The 19449-nt window shown below is 46.9% G+C and overlaps 7 protein-coding genes and 2 non-coding genes across 9 annotated transcripts; 3 read left to right on the top strand and 6 right to left on the bottom strand.

Annotated features, from left to right (window-relative positions):
* Positions 1-47: 47 nt before the first annotated feature.
* On the bottom strand, positions 48-1538 carry YALI1_C02117g (uncharacterized protein; the record flags this gene model as incomplete). Its single annotated transcript, XM_002142990.3, has 1 exon — positions 48-1538. The coding sequence occupies one exon, from the start codon at positions 1536-1538 to the stop codon at positions 48-50; it is 1491 nt and encodes a 496-aa protein (XP_002143026.3).
* A 690-nt stretch (positions 1539-2228) lies between these two features.
* Positions 2229-2309, bottom strand: YALI1_C02125r. The gene has a single exon. It is a non-coding gene; the product is annotated as a tRNA-Glu (tRNA).
* Positions 2310-3070: 761 nt separating this feature from the next.
* On the bottom strand, positions 3071-4993 carry YALI1_C02152g (uncharacterized protein; the record flags this gene model as incomplete). The annotated part of the gene is made up of 1 exon (XM_501333.3): positions 3071-4993. One exon carries the CDS (start codon positions 4991-4993, stop codon positions 3071-3073), a length of 1923 nt encoding a protein of 640 aa, XP_501333.3.
* A 514-nt stretch (positions 4994-5507) lies between these two features.
* YALI1_C02160g (uncharacterized protein) lies at positions 5508-5902 on the bottom strand (the record flags this gene model as incomplete). Its single annotated transcript, XM_068282171.1, has 2 exons — positions 5508-5797; positions 5863-5902. 2 exons carry the CDS (start codon positions 5900-5902, stop codon positions 5508-5510), a joined length of 330 nt encoding a protein of 109 aa, XP_068138272.1.
* Positions 5903-6554: 652 nt separating this feature from the next.
* On the bottom strand, positions 6555-8594 carry YALI1_C02188g (uncharacterized protein; the record flags this gene model as incomplete). Its single annotated transcript, XM_066094229.2, has 1 exon — positions 6555-8594. One exon carries the CDS (start codon positions 8592-8594, stop codon positions 6555-6557), a length of 2040 nt encoding a protein of 679 aa, XP_065950301.2.
* A 1554-nt stretch (positions 8595-10148) lies between these two features.
* On the bottom strand, positions 10149-11348 carry YALI1_C02215g (uncharacterized protein; the record flags this gene model as incomplete). The annotated part of the gene is made up of 1 exon (XM_501335.3): positions 10149-11348. The coding sequence occupies one exon, from the start codon at positions 11346-11348 to the stop codon at positions 10149-10151; it is 1200 nt and encodes a 399-aa protein (XP_501335.1).
* Positions 11349-14604: 3256 nt separating this feature from the next.
* Positions 14605-16614, top strand: YALI1_C02248g (uncharacterized protein; the record flags this gene model as incomplete). The annotated part of the gene is made up of 1 exon (XM_066094140.1): positions 14605-16614. One exon carries the CDS (start codon positions 14605-14607, stop codon positions 16612-16614), a length of 2010 nt encoding a protein of 669 aa, XP_065950212.1.
* Positions 16615-18324: 1710 nt separating this feature from the next.
* On the top strand, positions 18325-18398 carry YALI1_C02285r. Its single transcript has one exon. It is a non-coding gene; the product is annotated as a tRNA-Ala (tRNA).
* A 471-nt stretch (positions 18399-18869) lies between these two features.
* Positions 18870-19208, top strand: YALI1_C02291g (uncharacterized protein; the record flags this gene model as incomplete). Its single annotated transcript, XM_068282172.1, has 2 exons — positions 18870-18933; positions 18976-19208. The coding sequence occupies 2 exons, from the start codon at positions 18870-18872 to the stop codon at positions 19206-19208; spliced, it is 297 nt and encodes a 98-aa protein (XP_068138273.1).
* Positions 19209-19449: the final 241 nt, after the last annotated feature.

A 19449-nucleotide genomic window follows, 5' to 3' on the forward strand; every position in this document is an offset into this window, starting at 1 on the left:
AATTTACAACACCCCAAGTAATCAGTTACACTTTATTTCTATAATGCTTAAACGATAGTTGAATGGGTGCTCATCTGAATCAACCCTTCCTCGGCTACATTGTTCACGTAGCGAAAGTCGAATACAAACGGCTCCTCAATCACTCGTCCTATTCTCTCCTCGGTGGCCTTCTTGATACATGCAGCCTTGTAGGCTATGACCTTGAGATACCGCTCGGAGTAAGCCCATGCGTTGAGTTCCGAATCAATACTGTTGATTTGGGATGGAGGCAAGGTGTCCATCTCTAGGGTTTCTAGATCCATCAGCAGCGTGCAATTATCTGAGCACAGCATGACGAATTTATGCAGGGTGACGTCTGCTACCAGTCTAGCAGTTTCAAAGTTCCATCCTTGGAGTACGACATGGCCCACCAAATAAACGGAAGAGTCATCTTGGTAGAGGACGGAGAGCACCAGGTTGTCGTACAATACCACGAGGAAGGGTCCACACACAGTGAACTTCTTTCTTCCATGTTGTTCTCCAAACGAGTAGACTCCAGTTTGGTGCACAACATGTAAGTGTGAATCATCAGTAAGAAGAGCAAGGGATCCCACAGTGTGCAAAGCGGTGTGTGCTGGCACTTTCATGGGCTGTTTATGAGGCAGCGTGGTCATGTCCACGAAGAAGAATTTGTCTTTGGAGTCTCCCGAGATGGCCTTGACTGTCATATGGTCGTCTGTTTGAGCAATGAAAGAAGCTTCAAACGGCAGCACCACTTGTCCCAGACGCGTTTCGTACTCGTATCTCCAGCCCTTTTCTCCATCGTCCTTGATTGAAAACTCCGGACGTGCTGTCTCACAAACTCCAATTTGGTCGGACATGTTGAGGGTGATGATGACTCCGTTATGGTGCATCTGGATGCGGTTGTGGAGGATTTTGCAGCGGAAGTTGCGGGCAACAACGTCTGACGCTATCACGCTCAGTCGTTTGTTTTGGTCAGTTTTCTTGCCCTCCCGTTCCATCTTTGTGTTGAGATGACTTCGTTTGACGAGTTCTCCTCGGCGGAAACGGCTGGGAAGACGCCCGCCTTCGGCCAGCTCGTACATGAAATGCAAATTGTGATAGTCCATGGGCGTCACCACTCGTTTGAGACGTCGTAGAGTGCCTCTCCAGGAGCCATGGCCATACTGAGGAGAGATCCACTGGCACAGGTCTCGGCATCTGTGTGCAAATAGCGCCTCGTCGAGAAACCGCGACGACGTTATTGCTCGGATTTCTGAACAGCTGGCCTCCAGAGCAAGGAGGCTTTTTGTGTCGAGGTGATAACACACCATGGTGATGATTTCCGGAGGCAGCGATAGCGACATGTTGTGGTAGAGCTGAAGCTGCGGAGTGGATGTTGATTTCTTGTGTATTTTTTTTCCCCTTGTGAGATGGGGTTTGTGGCTCCGGTATATATGAATCCCGCCTGTTACCTGAAGCTGCCCTCTGACGGTGTTCCTACCTGTGTCACCGGAGTTGTGGCTATTGTAGCGAGCGACATGTGAATACTCACGCATGTATAGCGCACGATAAGAGGTGATATAGAGTTCTGCTTGGGAGCAAACAATTTTGGTTGACCCTGGAAACGAGATGGTCCGGAAAGAGGGGGAGCCTGTTTGACAGGAGCGGCGGCGGAGAAGTACACCAAGAGCCCCACGCTGTTGACCACGTGAGCAGTACAGTGCCAAAGTCTCCCCGTTTTCACTTCTCCAACCCAGCCCTCTTCTGTATCACATTACTGCTAACAGCGTCGTGTCTCATTAGCTCGCTCTGCGACGTTAAACGCTTCTGGCGCTAATGTGAAAAAATAGCTTCCCGCAATACAATTTGGCTATAGTTGGCTCAGATGAGTGTCCAACGCAAGAACCGGTACAAGCAGTGACGTGAGTGGCTTGTACTACTATCAGACAAACACCTCGTTTTGGTGCGGTATTTGGAAGCAACCGCTTACTGGTCTGGGCGGTATGTTGTCAAAAGCCACACACGTGAGCATGGTCACGGGGACAGTTGCCATGCATGTCTGGTCTCCCCACCAGGTGGGTTCAATAACAAATTGGGTTATCGTCAAGTGTCAGGCTCAGTCTGAACTGCACAACGTACTGTAGCACACTATCTCAACATCTAAACGCACATTCTCCCACCATTATTTGAGAGCAGACAAAAAAAAGCACCGTGTAGGACGGACGAAAAGAAATCAGACGATTGTACTCCGATACGGGGAATCGAACCCCGGTCTCCACGGTTCTCAACTTGAGAGCGTGATGTGATAGCCCCTACACTATATCGGAAATCTCGTGATTTTGCGAATAAAGACGGTAAGTCATGTTGAAGTTTTCCAAAAATTACCATCAACGATTGATATGATTTCTTGATCTGTTAGCCATGATTCACTACCACGAGACCACGAAAATGACATCAACTAGACGAAGCGTCGACAAACCAACCGACAGCGCCCCGCAGCGCACATCGCAAAGATTCAGAAGTGTATGATTTATTGAACGCCAATAACCCGGCTTACTAGGTATATAGCTGTAATGAATCATTAGAATAAAAAAAAAAACCACCAAAAAAACGAAAAAAAGGGCTAATTCTTTTTCTAAATTGAGCGGTATTGAACTTTCTGACAATATAATCTTGTTGTGTATACTCAGCAGAACTATGTCACAAGTTTTCATCTTTATTTATCCACTCCCTTATGTTCCATATCGTGCTATGCTCTGTTACGTGACGACTTCAGAGACGTACCTCTTAGAACTGTACATCTATGTATCATGGGCCCCTTAGAGACCGCTAGTGTCTTGTTTTCTATTGAGCCGAGTTCTCCTTGGACGTCTATATCACAGTGCACTATACTGTGCGTACTGTACATTACACAATATATATAGTCTGAGAATCTGTCTCTTGATTACAGCTTACAGCCTACAGTAACCTCGTGTCATGCAAATGCCTATAATAAATACTGCTGTTCAAGACGGAAGAGCAAAACCTGAGTACAGTACAGTACTCGCACTCCAGATCCCTGCCTCTCTCTGATTGGCCTCATATCCGCCTAGAAGGCCAACCTCGCCTGACGATCTCCCTTTCTCTTCCCCTTGGGCTTGACGACCTTCAAAGGCTTGGGTTCAGGTCGATTGGCCTTGCTCAACTCCACAGCCACATGCCAGTCACTGTGCTCCATCTCCTCATCGATGGGGTACTTTTTGTCGCACTTCGGGCAAGTGAAGGTGTCAATGTACTCGTCCATCTCATCGTCACTGAACACGAATAGCGAAGAGGAGTTGTAATCATTAGCTTCAGAACTCAGAGGTTTCTTCACTTCGGGGTCGGATGCTTCTGGCTTCTTGGTTGTCTCATCAGAATCCTTCTTCTCTTTGGGCTTCTTGGCAAAGAACTGCGTGATGTCCTTACCCGAGCTCTTCTTCTCCTCCTTGGGCTTGTTCCACAATGTGTTGACCTGCTGAGCCTTGGTCTTCTCCACCGCGGCCTTCTCTCGAGCCTCTGTGGTGATGGTCTTGAAGAAATGTCCAATAGAGGCACCCGCTGGAAGCTCCACAAACCCAGTGACAGACAGAGAAAGCATGGATATGGGATATGCATCGTGCTCAGGCTCATTCTCAATCAGCTTGAGCAGCTTGACACCAGCAGCAAATAACTCCTCCTTCAGCTTATTAGTGTGTACCAATGGCAAGTCTTGCTGTCTAGACCGCTTCACCATCGGTTTGAACCGAGCATGTTGAAGAGACACCGTTCTGGGACGCCTACAGGTGCCCAGCTCTTTTTCATGCTCCACAATACGCATAGCCAGCTCTCCTGCAAACACAACCAGCCATAACTCTGCTTCCTTTCGATCCTTCAAGGGCACTCTGGCAAAGTTTTTGGCTGAAAGCATCGACTTGAGCTCAATTCGCGTCTTGAGTCCTCGATACAGATTTCCACGTGCCAGATTAAACACTTTTTCTGTGAGAGAAGCATTCTGCAGCTTCTGTTGCAACTGTTGTTTCGACAAGGCCTGGACTTGGGTGATATTGTCCTTGCTTTCCTTATCCAGCCCCAGCTTCTCCAAAACCTCCTCTCCCAGCTTTCCCCCCATTCCTCCAATGTCTGTCAGACTCTTCTTTTTCAGGTAGTTGTTGAGAGCTCCTGCTCTGACCACCGTTTGATTGTTGGGTTTGTTTTGTGCACTAGCCAGCTTGGCCACGCTTCTACAGCGCGCAATACCAGCCGAACAAGTGTACTTGAGCTCTTCATAGACTTGTTCTCGCATCCGTTTGGATATTCTGGCGCCAAACATGAGAACCAGGTCGTCCCAGTCCGTCACCATGGTATCGTCATGAACTCTGATATCAGGATCGAATCGTGACACATCAGTGACGATTTCCAGCACTCCCAGACCGTCCCAGTTGTATCCTCTGATCTTCAGCTCATGGGCACGGGGTGGAGCGGGCAGGAAATTGTCCAGATCATTGTCCAGAAGCTGCAATTGAGGAAATGCAATCATGATCTCATTGAAGATCCGAGGGCCCAGGTCGAGATAACTTTCGTCAACACTGGCCTTCTCCACCACCGAAGAGTACTGCTTGACAATGTTGAGCACCTTCTTTCCAGCCTGTCGATAGGGATCCAAAGAGATTTTGTAGTCGTCCGCCGAGGGATTGGCATGGTACTCCCACATGTCTTCTCCTCGTTTGAAAGAAGCTGCATGGGCCATAACCAAATTAGGACACAGCTTTTGGGCCTCCGGAGCTCTCATATGACGCGTGATTCCCGACGCTCGAGCCGCATAGCCCACAGCAATCAGTCCGTCCCACTGTCGACACGCCACCGGAGTGCCTGGAGGAAGACCGAGACGCACCTGTTCCACCTGGGCGAAGAAGGCGTCCATGTCCAAGTGCACAATGCAGGCCATGGGCGAGTCGAACGACTTTTCCGGGGTTTTGAGATTGTAGAGATTGCGGTACGTGAACCTGCTCATGATTCCATGCCGTAGACTTTCTTGCTGTATGATTCGACTTTCTGTTTTCGCGTTTCAATTTATCCCGTTTATGCATGCATGTATTTACATCGATCTAACTCTATTGATTCTACTGGGGTGATCGAAAGGACAAAAATGTGTGTTTAGAAAGGAAGTATTCAAAAGTAATATATAATTTCAGTGTAATTGTTGTTCAGTTCTTTCATTCTATCTTTTCCGGACAATTATGGACCCTGGAAACCCTCAATAGCACGATTTTCACGCTTCTCGATAGACAGAACAGCCCAATCTTCTCCAATGAGCCTTACTAAACCCTATCAGCGGTTTCAAAACATATTCACCTACTGTACTGCACTGTGCGATACTGAACTTGTATATATATCAATTCCACGGCACTTTTGCAGCTCCTCTTCACCCTCCACTCCGCTTACATAAGCCATGCTCATAACATAGCAGAGTCTATTTCCAGGACCAGGTAGGGTTCAATTTACCCGGCCTAACCTCCCAATGCTATTTAAGAATTTGGTAAAAATCTTTTCTTACTTCGCACCATACAACATGATACGTGAGTACCCGAAAACAGTTGGAAATCCGACATCCATCCGGATGCTTTGATGTCAATGATGAACCTTTGTCGCCCCAATCTTATTATCTTTATTTTCATGGTGATACGACTCCTAGCCAAAAGGAATATCTGAAATTGAACACAACTGTGGTTGAATTTTCCGAACCAAACTAACCCAGCCCCTGTGAGAACTCTTTGAGAACTCTTTGATGACGACTCTATCCCAAATTCGTGATACCCTTTACAATTAATTTATTATCTTCTCTACCTCTCAAGTGAGTACCCTAGCCAACCCCTGGTTGACATTGCACTGATGATCCAATCATGCTAATCATGAACAACATTGATTAAAAAACGATTTTCACCTTTCCACTGATCTTCTTGCAAAGTCTTTGTGCTTTCTCAGGATATATTCTAACCCAGGCTGATACATAGAGTAAGAGAACTAAGATCGAGCAGTGAGACCGTGTAGTCAGGCGCGCGCTGTATTATGCCGAAATAATATAACAGCCAATGCTCCAACCAGAGAAACCATTTACTTGACGATATTAGCGGCTTAACAGATTTAGTTGAGATTTAGTTGAAATGATAGTTGGGAAGAACAACACTCATTGTGCAAACATATCTCGGGTTCCCGACTCGGTACGACAATCAGATTGTGTACATCTTGATCACTAGAGACATGAGGTAAGGTAATTGTCCCTTTCGACGCTGATAGTCGGCTATCCCCGGATCTTGTGTTAGGATGAAAGTTTGGTTCATGGGGAATAGGATGGATATAAATGTTTTCGTGCCAGTGTTTGTACTTTGAAAAAATGAGGATGATGAGACTGCCTCAGAGGTACACCACAGCTAAACAAACTACAAGTATCATCAATATCTAATGTTGATTGTCAATATATACCAGCCAAGCACTTGCGCTGACCACAGTATGCGACATCATCGCTCAGCTCAAGATGCGAATTAAGACCCATACGATGTGCTCAGGGGTCATGTCTACATCATACCCAACGCCTGGATCTTATTCGTTGCTGCAAACATCTTGTTCACCGTTCCTCCCTGATAATCACTTCGTTTACTCAGATACTCCTTCAGAATAAACGGCTTGGTCTTACTCAGAGGACCCTCCTTGACCAGTGAGTTAACCATGGCCAGCTCAGCTGCGAAAATACCAGCCAGGTCGTTCACAATCACAAACGCCTCAGACAACTCAGAGATGCCCCACGAGTTGACCATCTTGGTGTAGTTGGCCATATCCATGCTCAGAATCGAGCCTCCAGCCACAGAGACGGTAAACTTTTTAAGATGCTCAAGAAGAGCATCTCTAAATTCGATTCCAACATGGAATAGGAACTGTTTGAGTGTTTGCTCAATGAGAAAGATGGCACCGGCATCGTGCACTTCTGTGAGGAAAGAAATCAGCTCGAGACAAGTGCTAGTGGGCTGATGTGTAGGGGTGTCTTCCTTTGGTAGAAAGTCTCGCTTCTTCTGCTTGCTCAACAGAACAGTAACTCGAGCAGAAACAATGTCCAAGGTCACCTGCAGAATTGAATTGATCTTCTCTTCGCACTTTGTAAAAAAATTATTGGTCTGCATGACAATGTATCGTCTTCCTTGACCATGAGAATCGGTCAAAGGGACAATCACAGAGTTGATCACAACGGACATGAGTCGAATGGCAGTCAGAACTCGTCGGATCGTCTTGAGATGCACAAAAGAGATGGTCTTCATGTCACGAGACACAATGGCATCGTCCAGACCGGTCTCAATGTAACTCTTACCCACTGACTCAATCAGCAGGTCATGCAGAGAAACCACACAGTCGTTGATTTCATTCTGGTGTGCCAGTTCAAGCACTCGCTGAATACTCTCAGCCAGACACTTCAGACACATTTGCACTACATCAATCTTAATCTCTCCATCTTCTGGCTCCAGAGGAACAGGCGAGTCAGGAGTGCTGTGACGCTCGTTTCTGTCTCTGAAGTTTCGCATGAAGTTGCCGATACCCTTGTTGTCTTCGTTGTCAAGAGAATGGGTGATTCGACCAAGCAGACCACCTTCTTTGTGTGATGACTTCTTTTCGTGGAACTCGGCGAACTTCCATAGAGCAGCAGAAATGAGCTCACTAAGTGACTTCTTTTCGCTCTCAAAGTACCGATTCTTGTCGATATGGGGAATGAAGATGTCGGCAAAGTTCTGGTCAAGCAGAGCTGCCAGGGAATCGTGAGTGTCGAGGTTCTCCGACGAAAAGAAGTCCTTCAACTTCTTCACCAAACTAGAGACCACATTGTAAGCCAGATGCAGCGATCTGACGTATGCAAGGGTACTCATGGCCTCTGCAGAGCTCAGAAACAGCTCGATTCGCTGCTGGATTCGCTGGGCAAATACTCGCTGAAGGAACACCTGCAAAACAACCACGGGCTCCTTGAAAACACGCTTGATGATCTCGGTTTCGGTGTTGACCACAGAAACAACCTCGGAACAGAGCTCTTCGGTCACATGGTCGAATTGGGGATCGGAGTTGTTAGGATCAGCCAGTTCTTTGAGAACAGCTTCATCTGGCTCAGAGTTGGCAGCCACCACTTTATCCTGAGCAATAAAGAAGTCATGCTGGTTGACAAACGCCATAATAACGTTCGTTCCGCCGTTGAAGTCCGTCAGGACGTCGGCCGAGTCCTTCATCATCAGCATATCGGCGTTTCTGTATGCCTGGTCAAACACATCGAGTAAATCCTTCTCGATTTTCTCTGCAAACTTCTCAATATCACTCTGGGCTCGTCGACAAGCCTCCACAGTGTCGATCTTCGACGACAGAATCAATAATTGGCGCACGTAGGTGGCACACTTTCGCTGACCACTGGGACCGTCTTTCCACATTCTCTCGAGCTCCAAACAGCTGCTCTTCTTTACAAACGAAAGGTAACAGTTGATGAGGAAATGCGATGCAATGGCCTTTTGATGCTGGCCCGAAATACGGTCCATTTTGTCGCCCAGAGAGGACGTCTGTTTGCTCACCTCGGCCATCAACTGCTCCATGTCGGTGTACTCGGAGACTGTAGACTGGACCGACTTTTGGAGATTGAGAACGATTCTCGAATGGGTCAGCTCGGCCTGATCCACGTCGCCGGCGACATCATTCTCACGGGACGAAACTTGTTCTCTTAGTCGTTTCAATTCATTCAGAGCAGCTTCAAACGTACGAATGTAAGGTTTCGGATCGAGAGACTCGAGCGTCGACTCGTTGGCGGGAGGAGCGTCGCCGTTGTGAGAGAGTTGCTCAACGAGGTCTTTGGGGGAAAACCGGCCCAGAAAGTTTTCTTCTTGTAGAAGTTGACGAGTAGAGTCGTCCAAGGCGTAGATGGACACTGTGTTAGTACGGAAAGAGAGTCACAAAAACGATGACCGTAGATCTGAGTGAACCCATAGAGAGGGTTGCAGCTGAGGAGGGCACACATCATCAATGTGATTGCTTGAAGTGGATACCACTTCAACCACGGAATGCGCCACATATCAGCCCAAGAATGGGAAGAAGATAGCAATTAAACTGTTCGAGGAATCAGATCACATTACCACAACCATCACATGAACAGCTGCTCTCTGCGAAAGTCAGCTAGTGCCATCGGTATGTTGCACCTCTTCATATGGCTAAAGACAGATCACACGATACTGAGGTCATGTGACGGGACTCCTATCGCTCCATACACACTCAAGTGACGTCCCGACACCTTCTATCCTATCCTACTGCTCTCAGCTCTTCAATCAAACCACTCATTCATACTCACTGTTGTCGGTGTGTTTCAGGTTGTCAGCAATATGTTGTCGCTCTAATATCAGTTACCCGGGAAACGCAATCTGACTGGCCAAATGCTTGCTTTGATTGGTCGGTCAAGCAACGTCAATCTCGGTTGGTTGCTTCTGCTTTTGGTGCTGTATCGCGTTTCGATTATGATGAGCTGTGCATAAGATATCATAGAGTCCGGCGGAGATATGCGTGGTTATCCTGAACCCTAACCCACACGAGTTGGGGATGAACAAGGTGGGATTATTTTGGGTAGCGGTAGATTAAGTAGTAGGATGAGGGGTTATTTGAAATCAGAGATATTAGAGGATGATAATGATACAATTTATGTAGTTCTGGGGTACTTTCAAGTAAATTTCAACTGGACGGAGTTCCATTATTGTGGAGCTTGGAATTAGGTAAGTTGTTGAGATAATGTCAGAACTTAGTTGAGCGACTATAACTAAATGAACATGGCACTGAGGTCGATGTCTTGAAACATCACGGCTGAGAGAGGGGGTATTAGTACATCCATTTGTTAACACTCCCACAAATGAATGATATTACGATGCTTGTACAAATGCATTATGTTATATATAATAAAAACAAAACAAAACATACAGTCCAATTGACACTCATTACTGAATGTCTTACAATTGTGCCACAGTCATACGAAACATGCTCTATTACTATTTAAATATTGGGTGACTAGGTAAAACAGACTACGATAAGGAGATATGGGGACAGCGCGTGGGAGTACAGAATATTAACCACTACGGTCCTAGGTCCTCAAGTGATAGCCGCCTGCTTCCTTATTTACCCTTAGGCTCAATGTACAACTCCACGCCTCTCTGAGCCTTGTCCATACCTCCATCGTACGCAATCATCAACTTAGGATGGCCTCGAGACAAGTCGTCAGGAGTAGAGTCTTTTCTGAGCAAGTTACTCAACAGCAAGTAAGCTTGGCCGCGGAAAATGGCCCACTGAGAGTTCCAGAATCCCTCCTCAAAGTCGTCGTGGTTGTCAAAGAAGGTATGGTACAAGGCGTCCGAGGCAACTTGCCACCACTCCTGTGACGTTAGCAGAGGCACAACTCGAGCTCTGATCTCCTCGCTCCAGGGAGCACTTGTCACCTTGCCAGGAAGGTTCCACCGGAACATCCAGGGGTGCTTGTAGGGGAAACACGAGTCGTAACCGGTGTCCAGACCGTTACCGTGAATCTGCTCGGTGGCGGTGTTAATGTACCAATTGCCAGGGGTTCGGTTCATGTTTCGACACAGCCAGTCCACCACCGCGAGCTTCTGGATCTCCAGATTGAGCCACTCGGGAGTATTTTCCTCGCCGTTGGCCTTGAAGTACTCAAAGGCGGCAATAGCATCGTCATCAAGCTCAAGCAAAGAGCCCAATTTATCCTTGACGGAAGTAACACGTGTCAGAGGGACCACGTTGAAGCCCAGCAGGGCATTGAGCACAGACGCAGCCGCCTCACACACATACCCAGTTCGGTAGACTGTGCAGGGCTTGGTGAAGGGGAGAGGAAGGTAAGAGAGCAGCTCGTATGACTCTTCCGAGCAAGGTCGAAACAGACCTTCCCGTCCTGAACCAGAAGGTCCAGCTAGAGAAGACGAGGCTTCAGGAATCGCCTCCTCAATAGCGCCACCAGAAGGACCAGCCTCCACCACCTCATCATCATCGCTGTCGTCCTCACTATCGTCATTATCTCCACCTTGTCCCTTATCCTTCTCAGGCTCAGGGATCACATAATCAACAGTCTTGTAGGTGCCACTGAGCTCTCCAACAGCTACCAGGTCAACGGCAGCCTTCTGAAGCTCGAGAAACTCCTGCGTGTCGTGTCTGTGTCGCGTGTCAATCTCGCGCAGGATCTCATCACGGGATCTGGTGTAGGGGCTGTTCTGGACGTTGAAGAAGAGGGACTGTTTCAGTCGAGTCACAGGGTTGGTGGGCAGTGAGAGCCACGATTTTTTCGGCTGTTCATATGTAGGCAAAGACATTGCTTTTTTGCGCGGGAAAGTTCAGTCACGTGTTTCGGCTGGTCACGTGTAGCTTTATTAAAAAAATTGGGCGCAAATTGGGCTCTTTTTGGTCGTTTGAGAGTGTGTAGTTGAAAGGAACAGGTGGTTTTCTGCGTTAATGAAATGATCAATTATATTTCGTGTGACGTAGGTTAAGGTTGCGTTGATAAGCTTTGGAGGCGCATGATAGTGTCTGAAGGGTGTGTTTTTGATGGTGCTTGGAAGAAGTCGAGGATGGGGATTTATAGAGAAGATAATTTATTGAAATCAAGTCAAAGATTACAAGAACAAGTCAGTGTTTTTATATTCAAAATCGGTGCATTATTGGATCCAGTAGAGATGAATATTTGTGTGGAGAGTTCACGCTTGTATGGTAAAATGATATTGAACAGACGAACATGTATATATTTGGTATATTTGGAGAGCTACTGCGATTTTGGAGCTTCCTATACTATTTGTAAAACGGTAAGCTCATTTCTGATGTCAGTAATTTAACGAAGGAAGCAAAATCAAGGTATGCCAATTGTGAGTCGTGTGTTCAACTATTTTGGTAAATAATTATATCAATGTGGTGCCGAAACACTGAGAAACACAACCATGTCATTTCCCCTCTGTATTCTACGCTGAAACCCCCTCTAGGTCGATTCTCAATATCATTCCTACCCCTTCGTTAAACCTTGGTTATCCCTTGGTGAGTCTAACACGTCCAGTGAACTGACGATATTTGAGAAGTGAAAATTTTTGGGGCAGGGATGGCGGATCGGGCTGAAAACGAGATCGACAAGGTAACGATGGCTGAGAGATGTCGAACATGTGGTTTGTTATCATTCCTGACGTGTGTTGGACGACAGGTGTGGAGCACGTGGTTGAGGTGGGAAGGAGACGCGGAGTTTCAATACACGTGATCTGTGGTGAATGAATATATACCATAGTTGTCAGTCGGTAAGCAAACATCCAACCTGATACTTGGTGGGAGGGTAGTACGCATGCTGAATAATCAACCAGACTACAAGTAGTTTGATTGTTTTACACCGAACTTCTAATGCTGAACTTGTAGTGACTTCTCAATAATGAAGTCCACACTCCTGGTTATCGATATCTGAAACAGATAATAGCTACTTGTAACGGCATCTGAACACGTGAGATCGTTGCTTAACAGAGCAACTGTTCATTGCCGATCTTATAATAGCTGCTGGTAGATCCACTTCAAGCATGTGACATTAATTAGCCATCTGTCTGTAAAGTGCTGCCACTGAGGAGTAGACCGTGGAGTAACTGCTACTCTCTTAAAAAGACCAGCGTGGTTCCCATTTAGTACTTGTACATACAGTATACTGTGTATACAGTACTTGTACAATAAACAATACAGTATATACTGTACTTGTAAAATATACAATACAGTATATATTGCTGGGGTTTCTCTCTAGCTTACTCACTACTGTACATCAGTACATACTCGTTCCAGATCCGTCTATAACCACTCTGGTTAACCAAGTCAAACTGAAAATGAAATAAACCAAGCCAAACCGGACTCTAGTACCATCTGTAGTTCCACAGTAATCAGTACGAGTACAACTACCATTGGCACCTACGACCATACACACGGTGGCTTTCTCCACAACTCCCGCTTGCTCTCCTGACCATCCCGGATTGCCCCACAAGTCCTGCCTGATCCGGAGGCTCTTTCCAGTTAACCACTCCGGTGCCAACACCAACTTTCGACCGTACAAGTACTTGTACCGTACGAGTAGCCCTACTGTCGTTATTATGGTCGCCCATTTTTGTCATCTCACCCCCAAGCTTATATATATACAGTATATCGCTGTACATCTGTAATTACACATGATGACATGAACATCAATATAGAGCCTCCCGTAGACTAGATATAGAAACAGTACTACTGCCAAAAGACCCGCCTCGCTCCACTAACCACGCATATTTGGCCATCTTTCCAATATCCCCTCCCTTCACTCCTCTTACCCTACCGCCCTATCTCGTAGATAATGCACGCATGCTGCCTCCCATTGCTTGGCTTGCTTTTGGCAAAGAAATTCAAATGATTTGGGCCATTACCTTTCCAAAACGGGCAACTTGCCAGGTGACAGTGTGGGGCGGATGTTTCTTTTCGAGACAGTCTGGACGTCTAAATTTTTCCGCGAATATCTCCTATCCAATCATCGGGTTAATCCTTATTCCGGCGCATTTTCCCCTTGCAAATTTTCCTTCGTATTTCCCCCATTTCTGGTAATATTTGCATAATTACCTGCGCCCCATTGTCTGCGTTTTTGTCTCGGACTTTTTTTTCTTTTCATCTCGACCTTAATTTGAAAATCTTGTATTTTCAGACAAGGCAAAAAGTGCCATAAATAGCCCACTTGGAGGCCAAAAAACACTCTTCTCCAGCTTCTTGAGACTACGCGTCGGTTCTGAAAACAGCTAGCAGCACCTTTGCAAACCACTCTGCATTCCCGAAACTAACCCTGGAGTAATGTGATTACATAATCCACATACAGATACCGCTCCAATCTGCGATTTGTACATATCAATCAATTCCTCCCAACGCAACAAGTCCAATTATGCCCTCGAATTTCCATTATATGCACTGCATCACAAGAAATACTATTCCTAACACTAATGTCTTGTGTTTACTTCCCCATCCGAGGCATACATATAGCTGCAAGGGGTGCATGCACAAGCTCCGGAAAATGCAGGCGGTTTTGGACACAGGTGTCTTGGAGGACAGAACACGCTTAATAAGCAAAGTGGCTGTATATTTGTGGTTTGTTCCAGTCCCCGTAGAGATCCATCTATAGGTCTCACTTGCTACTCCGCCTCTGAACGTTCACCAAAAGGTTAGTGTGGGTGTGAGTGGCTGGGAGGGTGAGGAAGTTTATTGCCGGGGGAGGAGAAGTGTATCTGGTGCAATTACTGGTAGAAATGCAAGAAAACTAGACCCACAGATACGACACTCCGTTTCCCAGGGTTCTGACGCACTTTTCCGTTTTTTTGTAGCTCTCAAACTGCCCCCACCAGTCTCATCTTTCCCTGCGCAAATTATTCAAAGTTGCTAAGTTTAGGAGCTGCCCTCTCACCTGGACCGAAAACCCAACACCACTAGCAGCATATATTACCTTGGCCTAGATCTTTGACGTTGTCTACCAAGTCGTGTTTTTGTGTTATTCGTCGTTCGTTCCCCCCGACCATCGTTTCTCTAGTCTTCTAACACCATCACACCATGCGCAACTTGACAGACCCCGAAAACGACGGCAGCGACTCGTCCGACAAAAACTCGTCCGACAAAAACTTGTCCGACAAGCTCGTCCAGACCAATGTCGAAAGCGTGGACTCATTCGAGCACCCATCCACGTCTAACGAGACGCTGGAGCAGACGCCCGAGATGCGTACCCCGGCGCAGAGCCCTGGCATTCCGCCGGACCTCGGAGGCCCCGAAACTCCATACAACAACTCACGCAACATTTCGGAAGGATCAGAATTCAGCTACGGGCCCGGCACGCCGTATATGCCGCGCACCCGACGCCATTCGGGCGAACAGCGTTCTTTTGGTTCGTCCAGCGACTCGCTGAAGAAGGAGAAGATGGGCACGCCGTCGTTTGACAGATACCCCGTGGCAGCGTCGTTGTCGTCGTATAATATCTCATTCGAGAAACACCCACTCATGGCTGAGGACTCGTTCAGCCCGTTTGGAGGCTACCCGGTGTCGGTGTTCCCTCTCAACATGGACGAGAAGGAAGGAGATGACTACCTGCATAACCCGGACCCGGTGCTGGACCAGGAGATGGACAAAAAGTGCCACCGAATGGACTTCCGGGGCGTCAGCTCGCTGATCGCCTTCATCGCACTCATTCTGGGCGCCATTGCCGTCTTTATTATCGTGCCTGCTCTCACCTACTCTGGAGTCACCGAACGTATCGATCATCCTGTCGTCACCCACGATGTCGAGGTATTATCGGCGTACAGATTCCCCCAGCTCAACTTTAGAAAAACACTCATCGACCCAGATACCCCTTCGTCGGCCACCTCTCACACTGCACGAGACGGCTCGTCCTGGAACCTCGTGTTCTCTGACGAATTCAACCTCGAGGGCCGAACATTTTACCCCAAGGACGACCCCTTCTGGACCGCTGTGGACCTGCATTACGCCGCCACCCGCGACCTGGAGTGGTACGACCCCGACGCCGCTATTACTGAGAATGGTACTCTGGTGCTCACTCTTGATGCCTTTAAGAACCACGACCTGTACTACCGGTCCGGCATGGTTCAGTCGTGGAACAAGCTGTGCTTCACTCAGGGCTACATTGAAATCTCGGCGTCTCTCCCCGGCCAAGGAAGAAACCCTGGCCTGTGGCCTGGTCTATGGACCATGGGTAACTTGGGACGTCCTGGCTACCTGAGTACTACCGACGGAGTCTGGCCTTACTCGTACGACTCGTGTGACGCTGGAATCACCCCCAACCAGTCCTCCAGCGACGGTATCTCTTACCTTCCTGGCCAGAGACTGAACAAGTGCACTTGCAAGGGTGAAGACCATCCGAACCCCGGCGTGGGACGAGGAGCTCCCGAGATTGATGCTCTGGAAGGCTCGGTCGACTCGACTCTTCACGTTGGAGTTGCATCCCAGTCGCTGCAGGTTGCACCCTTTGATATCTGGTACATTCCCGATTACAACTTTGTGGAGATCCACAACTCCAGTGTCACCTCCATGAACACATACGCTGGTGGAATGTTCCAACAGGCCATCTCCGGTATCACCGTGCTCAACAACGAGTGGTACGAGACCCCATCTGCCGGTTCAAATGACGATAACTCATACTTCCAGACGTTTGGTTTCGAATACACCAACGACGACAACAATGGATACATCCAGTGGCACGTAGGTTCCGACCCTACATTCACTCTCCACACCTTTGCCCTTGGACCCAATGGTAACGTCGACCGACGACCCATCTCCAAGGAACCCATGTCCATCATCATGAACTTGGGTGTGTCTAATTCGTGGACCTACATTGACTGGCCCAGTCTCAGCTTCCCATCCAAGATGCGAATCGACTACGTGAGAATCTACCAGCCTCCGGGACAGCAGAGTATCACTTGTGACCCCAAGGATTACCCTACCTATGATTATATTGAGAGGCACCGACCGGCATATGATAATGCCAACTTCACCCTATGGTCTGATGCTGGTTATGATCGGCCGTCGAACACATTGATGGACGGTTGTACGTAGAGATCTAAACACCTTAGCTCGAGTCTGCGTTTCTGGCGATGGTGTTGAGTTCGTGGAACGGCACAATTAATGGAAGTCTTCTCGATCCAGCGGAGCTGGTGAGAGTTGATTAGTAAGCTTGTTTCACGAGCCCTCGGGTCTCATTGAAACTCCATCGTCCGAGAAACGTATCTCACTATCCAACGTCACGGATTAAGCTAGACTTCATCTAGCAACTGGTTCCTTCGGACACCAGTGTTATTTATTTGTATGTAACTATAGATTTTTGATTGGTACAGTACCAGCGTTTGTAATAAGGGGTAGAATCACAACTTGAAGAGTTGACAAGACGACGGAGATGAAGAAGGAGGAAGACTAGTCATTCCAGTTGCGTTACACTCGCACCAATTTAAAGGAGTTATTGCCCTTGACGCCAGTTCCATCATTGAGCGAGAGTATGAGATTCTTAACGTCGGGAAGCTCTAAGAATCTGGAGTCGAGAATGATGCCTGTCGATGACGGCGTCTATGGCTAGGTAGGAATTTCCTTTGGTCGACTCGCAGAGGAGAATATGCCACTAGAACATTTATTTATTCCTCGGTCCCGACATAACAAGTACTTATAGTAATACAGCTCACAATAGACACTTTCGAACGTGCTTGAAGGAGATGGTACAAGTAACTCACGGAACTCTCGACGAGAAGACTCCCTTACAAGCCATTAATAATAGGAAGCATCCAACACGAACATGTTCTGGCGAGGGTTTCATGTTGTTCCTAGAACTCACCTTTCGTGTCTAGACAGTCTACTCATTTTGCAGATGTGGGAGCATGTGTTGCTTTAAGTGAAGTCAACGCTGCCAGATACAGAATGGTTTCAAACGCTACCCGACGATATTTTGAAGTAATATGTGAAATTCCGAGTCCTTGCATTCAAAAATCGTGTCGGGGATGCGGAAACGGAAGAAACGAGTGCATTGCAGATGGCCAAGTTGTTCAACAGAGAAAAACTAAGAACTCTGGAGAAGCTAGAGAAGCCACGGAAAGGACGTTCTCATTATCCAGCTCAGCGAGTACTAATCTACAAGCACAGTAGTTAACATTAATAGCTGAGTTCTGAGTTCACTCAATCTCAATGTATCAAATCAATCACTGTACAGTAAGCAACATGGAGAAGTCCGGTATCCGAGTCAGTTTGCAAATCAAACGAACAATGAAATGAAGTAAAAATACTTATATAGCTTCACAAATACCGCAGAACAACCAGTATGTATTTTTCTCAGCCCATAGCTGGCTTCTTTCCGAAGTAACAGAAAAGCAACTCCAGAATGAGGACCATCATAAAGAAATTAAAGATTATGTCACTATCAGAAGACGACAAAGTATCTAATAAACTTGTAAATTACACAGAATTGGCAATTTTTTTCTTCATTTTCCTTATTCTAATGATTCATTACAGCATTTATTTTATTTTTATTTTATTTTTTATTCTAATGATTCATTACAGCTTACCTAGTAAGCCGGGTTATTGGCGTTTCAATAAATCATACACTTCTGAATCTTTGCGATGTGTGCTGAAAGAATCAGACATTTGATAGTCGACGCTTCATCTAGTTGATGTCATTGTCGTGGTCTCGTGGTGGTGAATCTTTTTTTTTATTTTTTTTATTCTAATTTTTTTCAAAAGTCAGAATTTAGATACTGCATGCAATGATGTACCATTTTCAAAAATGGGCGTCTGGTGTAGTTGGTTATCACATGCGCTTAGCATGCGCGAGGTCCCCGGTTCGATTCCGGTGTCGTCCAATTTTTTCTTCTTCTCAATTTTAACTGAGAAGAGGTCTTGGTTCTGTTTTTCGCACATGCAAGAGTTGGCCCATCCTCAGTATTTCCTCCTTCCATTTCCCAACCACACCACGCTAATCCCGCCCACTTATTCCCCTCGCGTTATCCATGTGCCAAGCCTGCTATCAGACATTAGCAGAATTGGCACCCCTTATGTTGGTGACGCAAGACCGGAATTAAAATGTAGCGCAAAACTTTTCACGCATTTGCTTTTGCGCAGCCTCGGCTACATTACGACTCCCATCTCCAAAGTTAAGAGCTCTTTTCATCTCCGATAAATTAAACTATGAGAGGAGAGAGGTATTGTAGACGGCTCAGGCTTCAGGGACGGCTCTGAAGGGGCCACGGCTCCGGCCCCGGCCCCGGCCCCTGTATGCGGGCTCCGAACCCGCAAGCTACTACCAAACAGCACCTCGACAGCACGTGCTCGCGATGAAGAGCTTTACATGCCCATTTCGTTGGCGAAGATGTCTTCTCTTGATGAAGGACTGGTTGGGTCGTAGCACTACGGCTGATTTTCACAAGCTGTAGAAACAAGCTACGAAATACAAGTACGGCACAGCAACACAGTTCGGTAGCCCCGCCGCTTCAGCCTCCCTCCCGACCAAGACGATAAAACATCTTCAAACCTGGTGGAACTCAGACGCCCACATCCCAACATGTGCTCAACGAGCATGGGCAACTGTACAGTGGAAAGCGCCGATCGGTGCAACCACGATTTGCGGAGCGACAGATCGACACTGGATGGGCGCTGGTTTACCTGTTGCCTAACTGGGCATTAATTGATCTAACCACGGACAGAGCTATACAAAACTCGATAGGAGAGGGAAGGCTTTTTTTTTTTTTTTTTTTTTTTTTTTTTTTGTTGTTTGGAGTAACTGAGTCGAGAAAGAACACACCTTGATGACTAAAAATACTAAGAGGTTCAGCATATATTACGTCTACAAATAGATGGTGAACTGATATCACAATAAGACCATCAAATTACAACGATTATTTTGTCAATCATCAA

Source organism: Yarrowia lipolytica, chromosome 1C (assembly GCF_001761485.1).
Source record: "Yarrowia lipolytica chromosome 1C, complete sequence".
NCBI classification, from domain to species: Eukaryota; Fungi; Ascomycota; class Dipodascomycetes; order Dipodascales; genus Yarrowia; species Yarrowia lipolytica.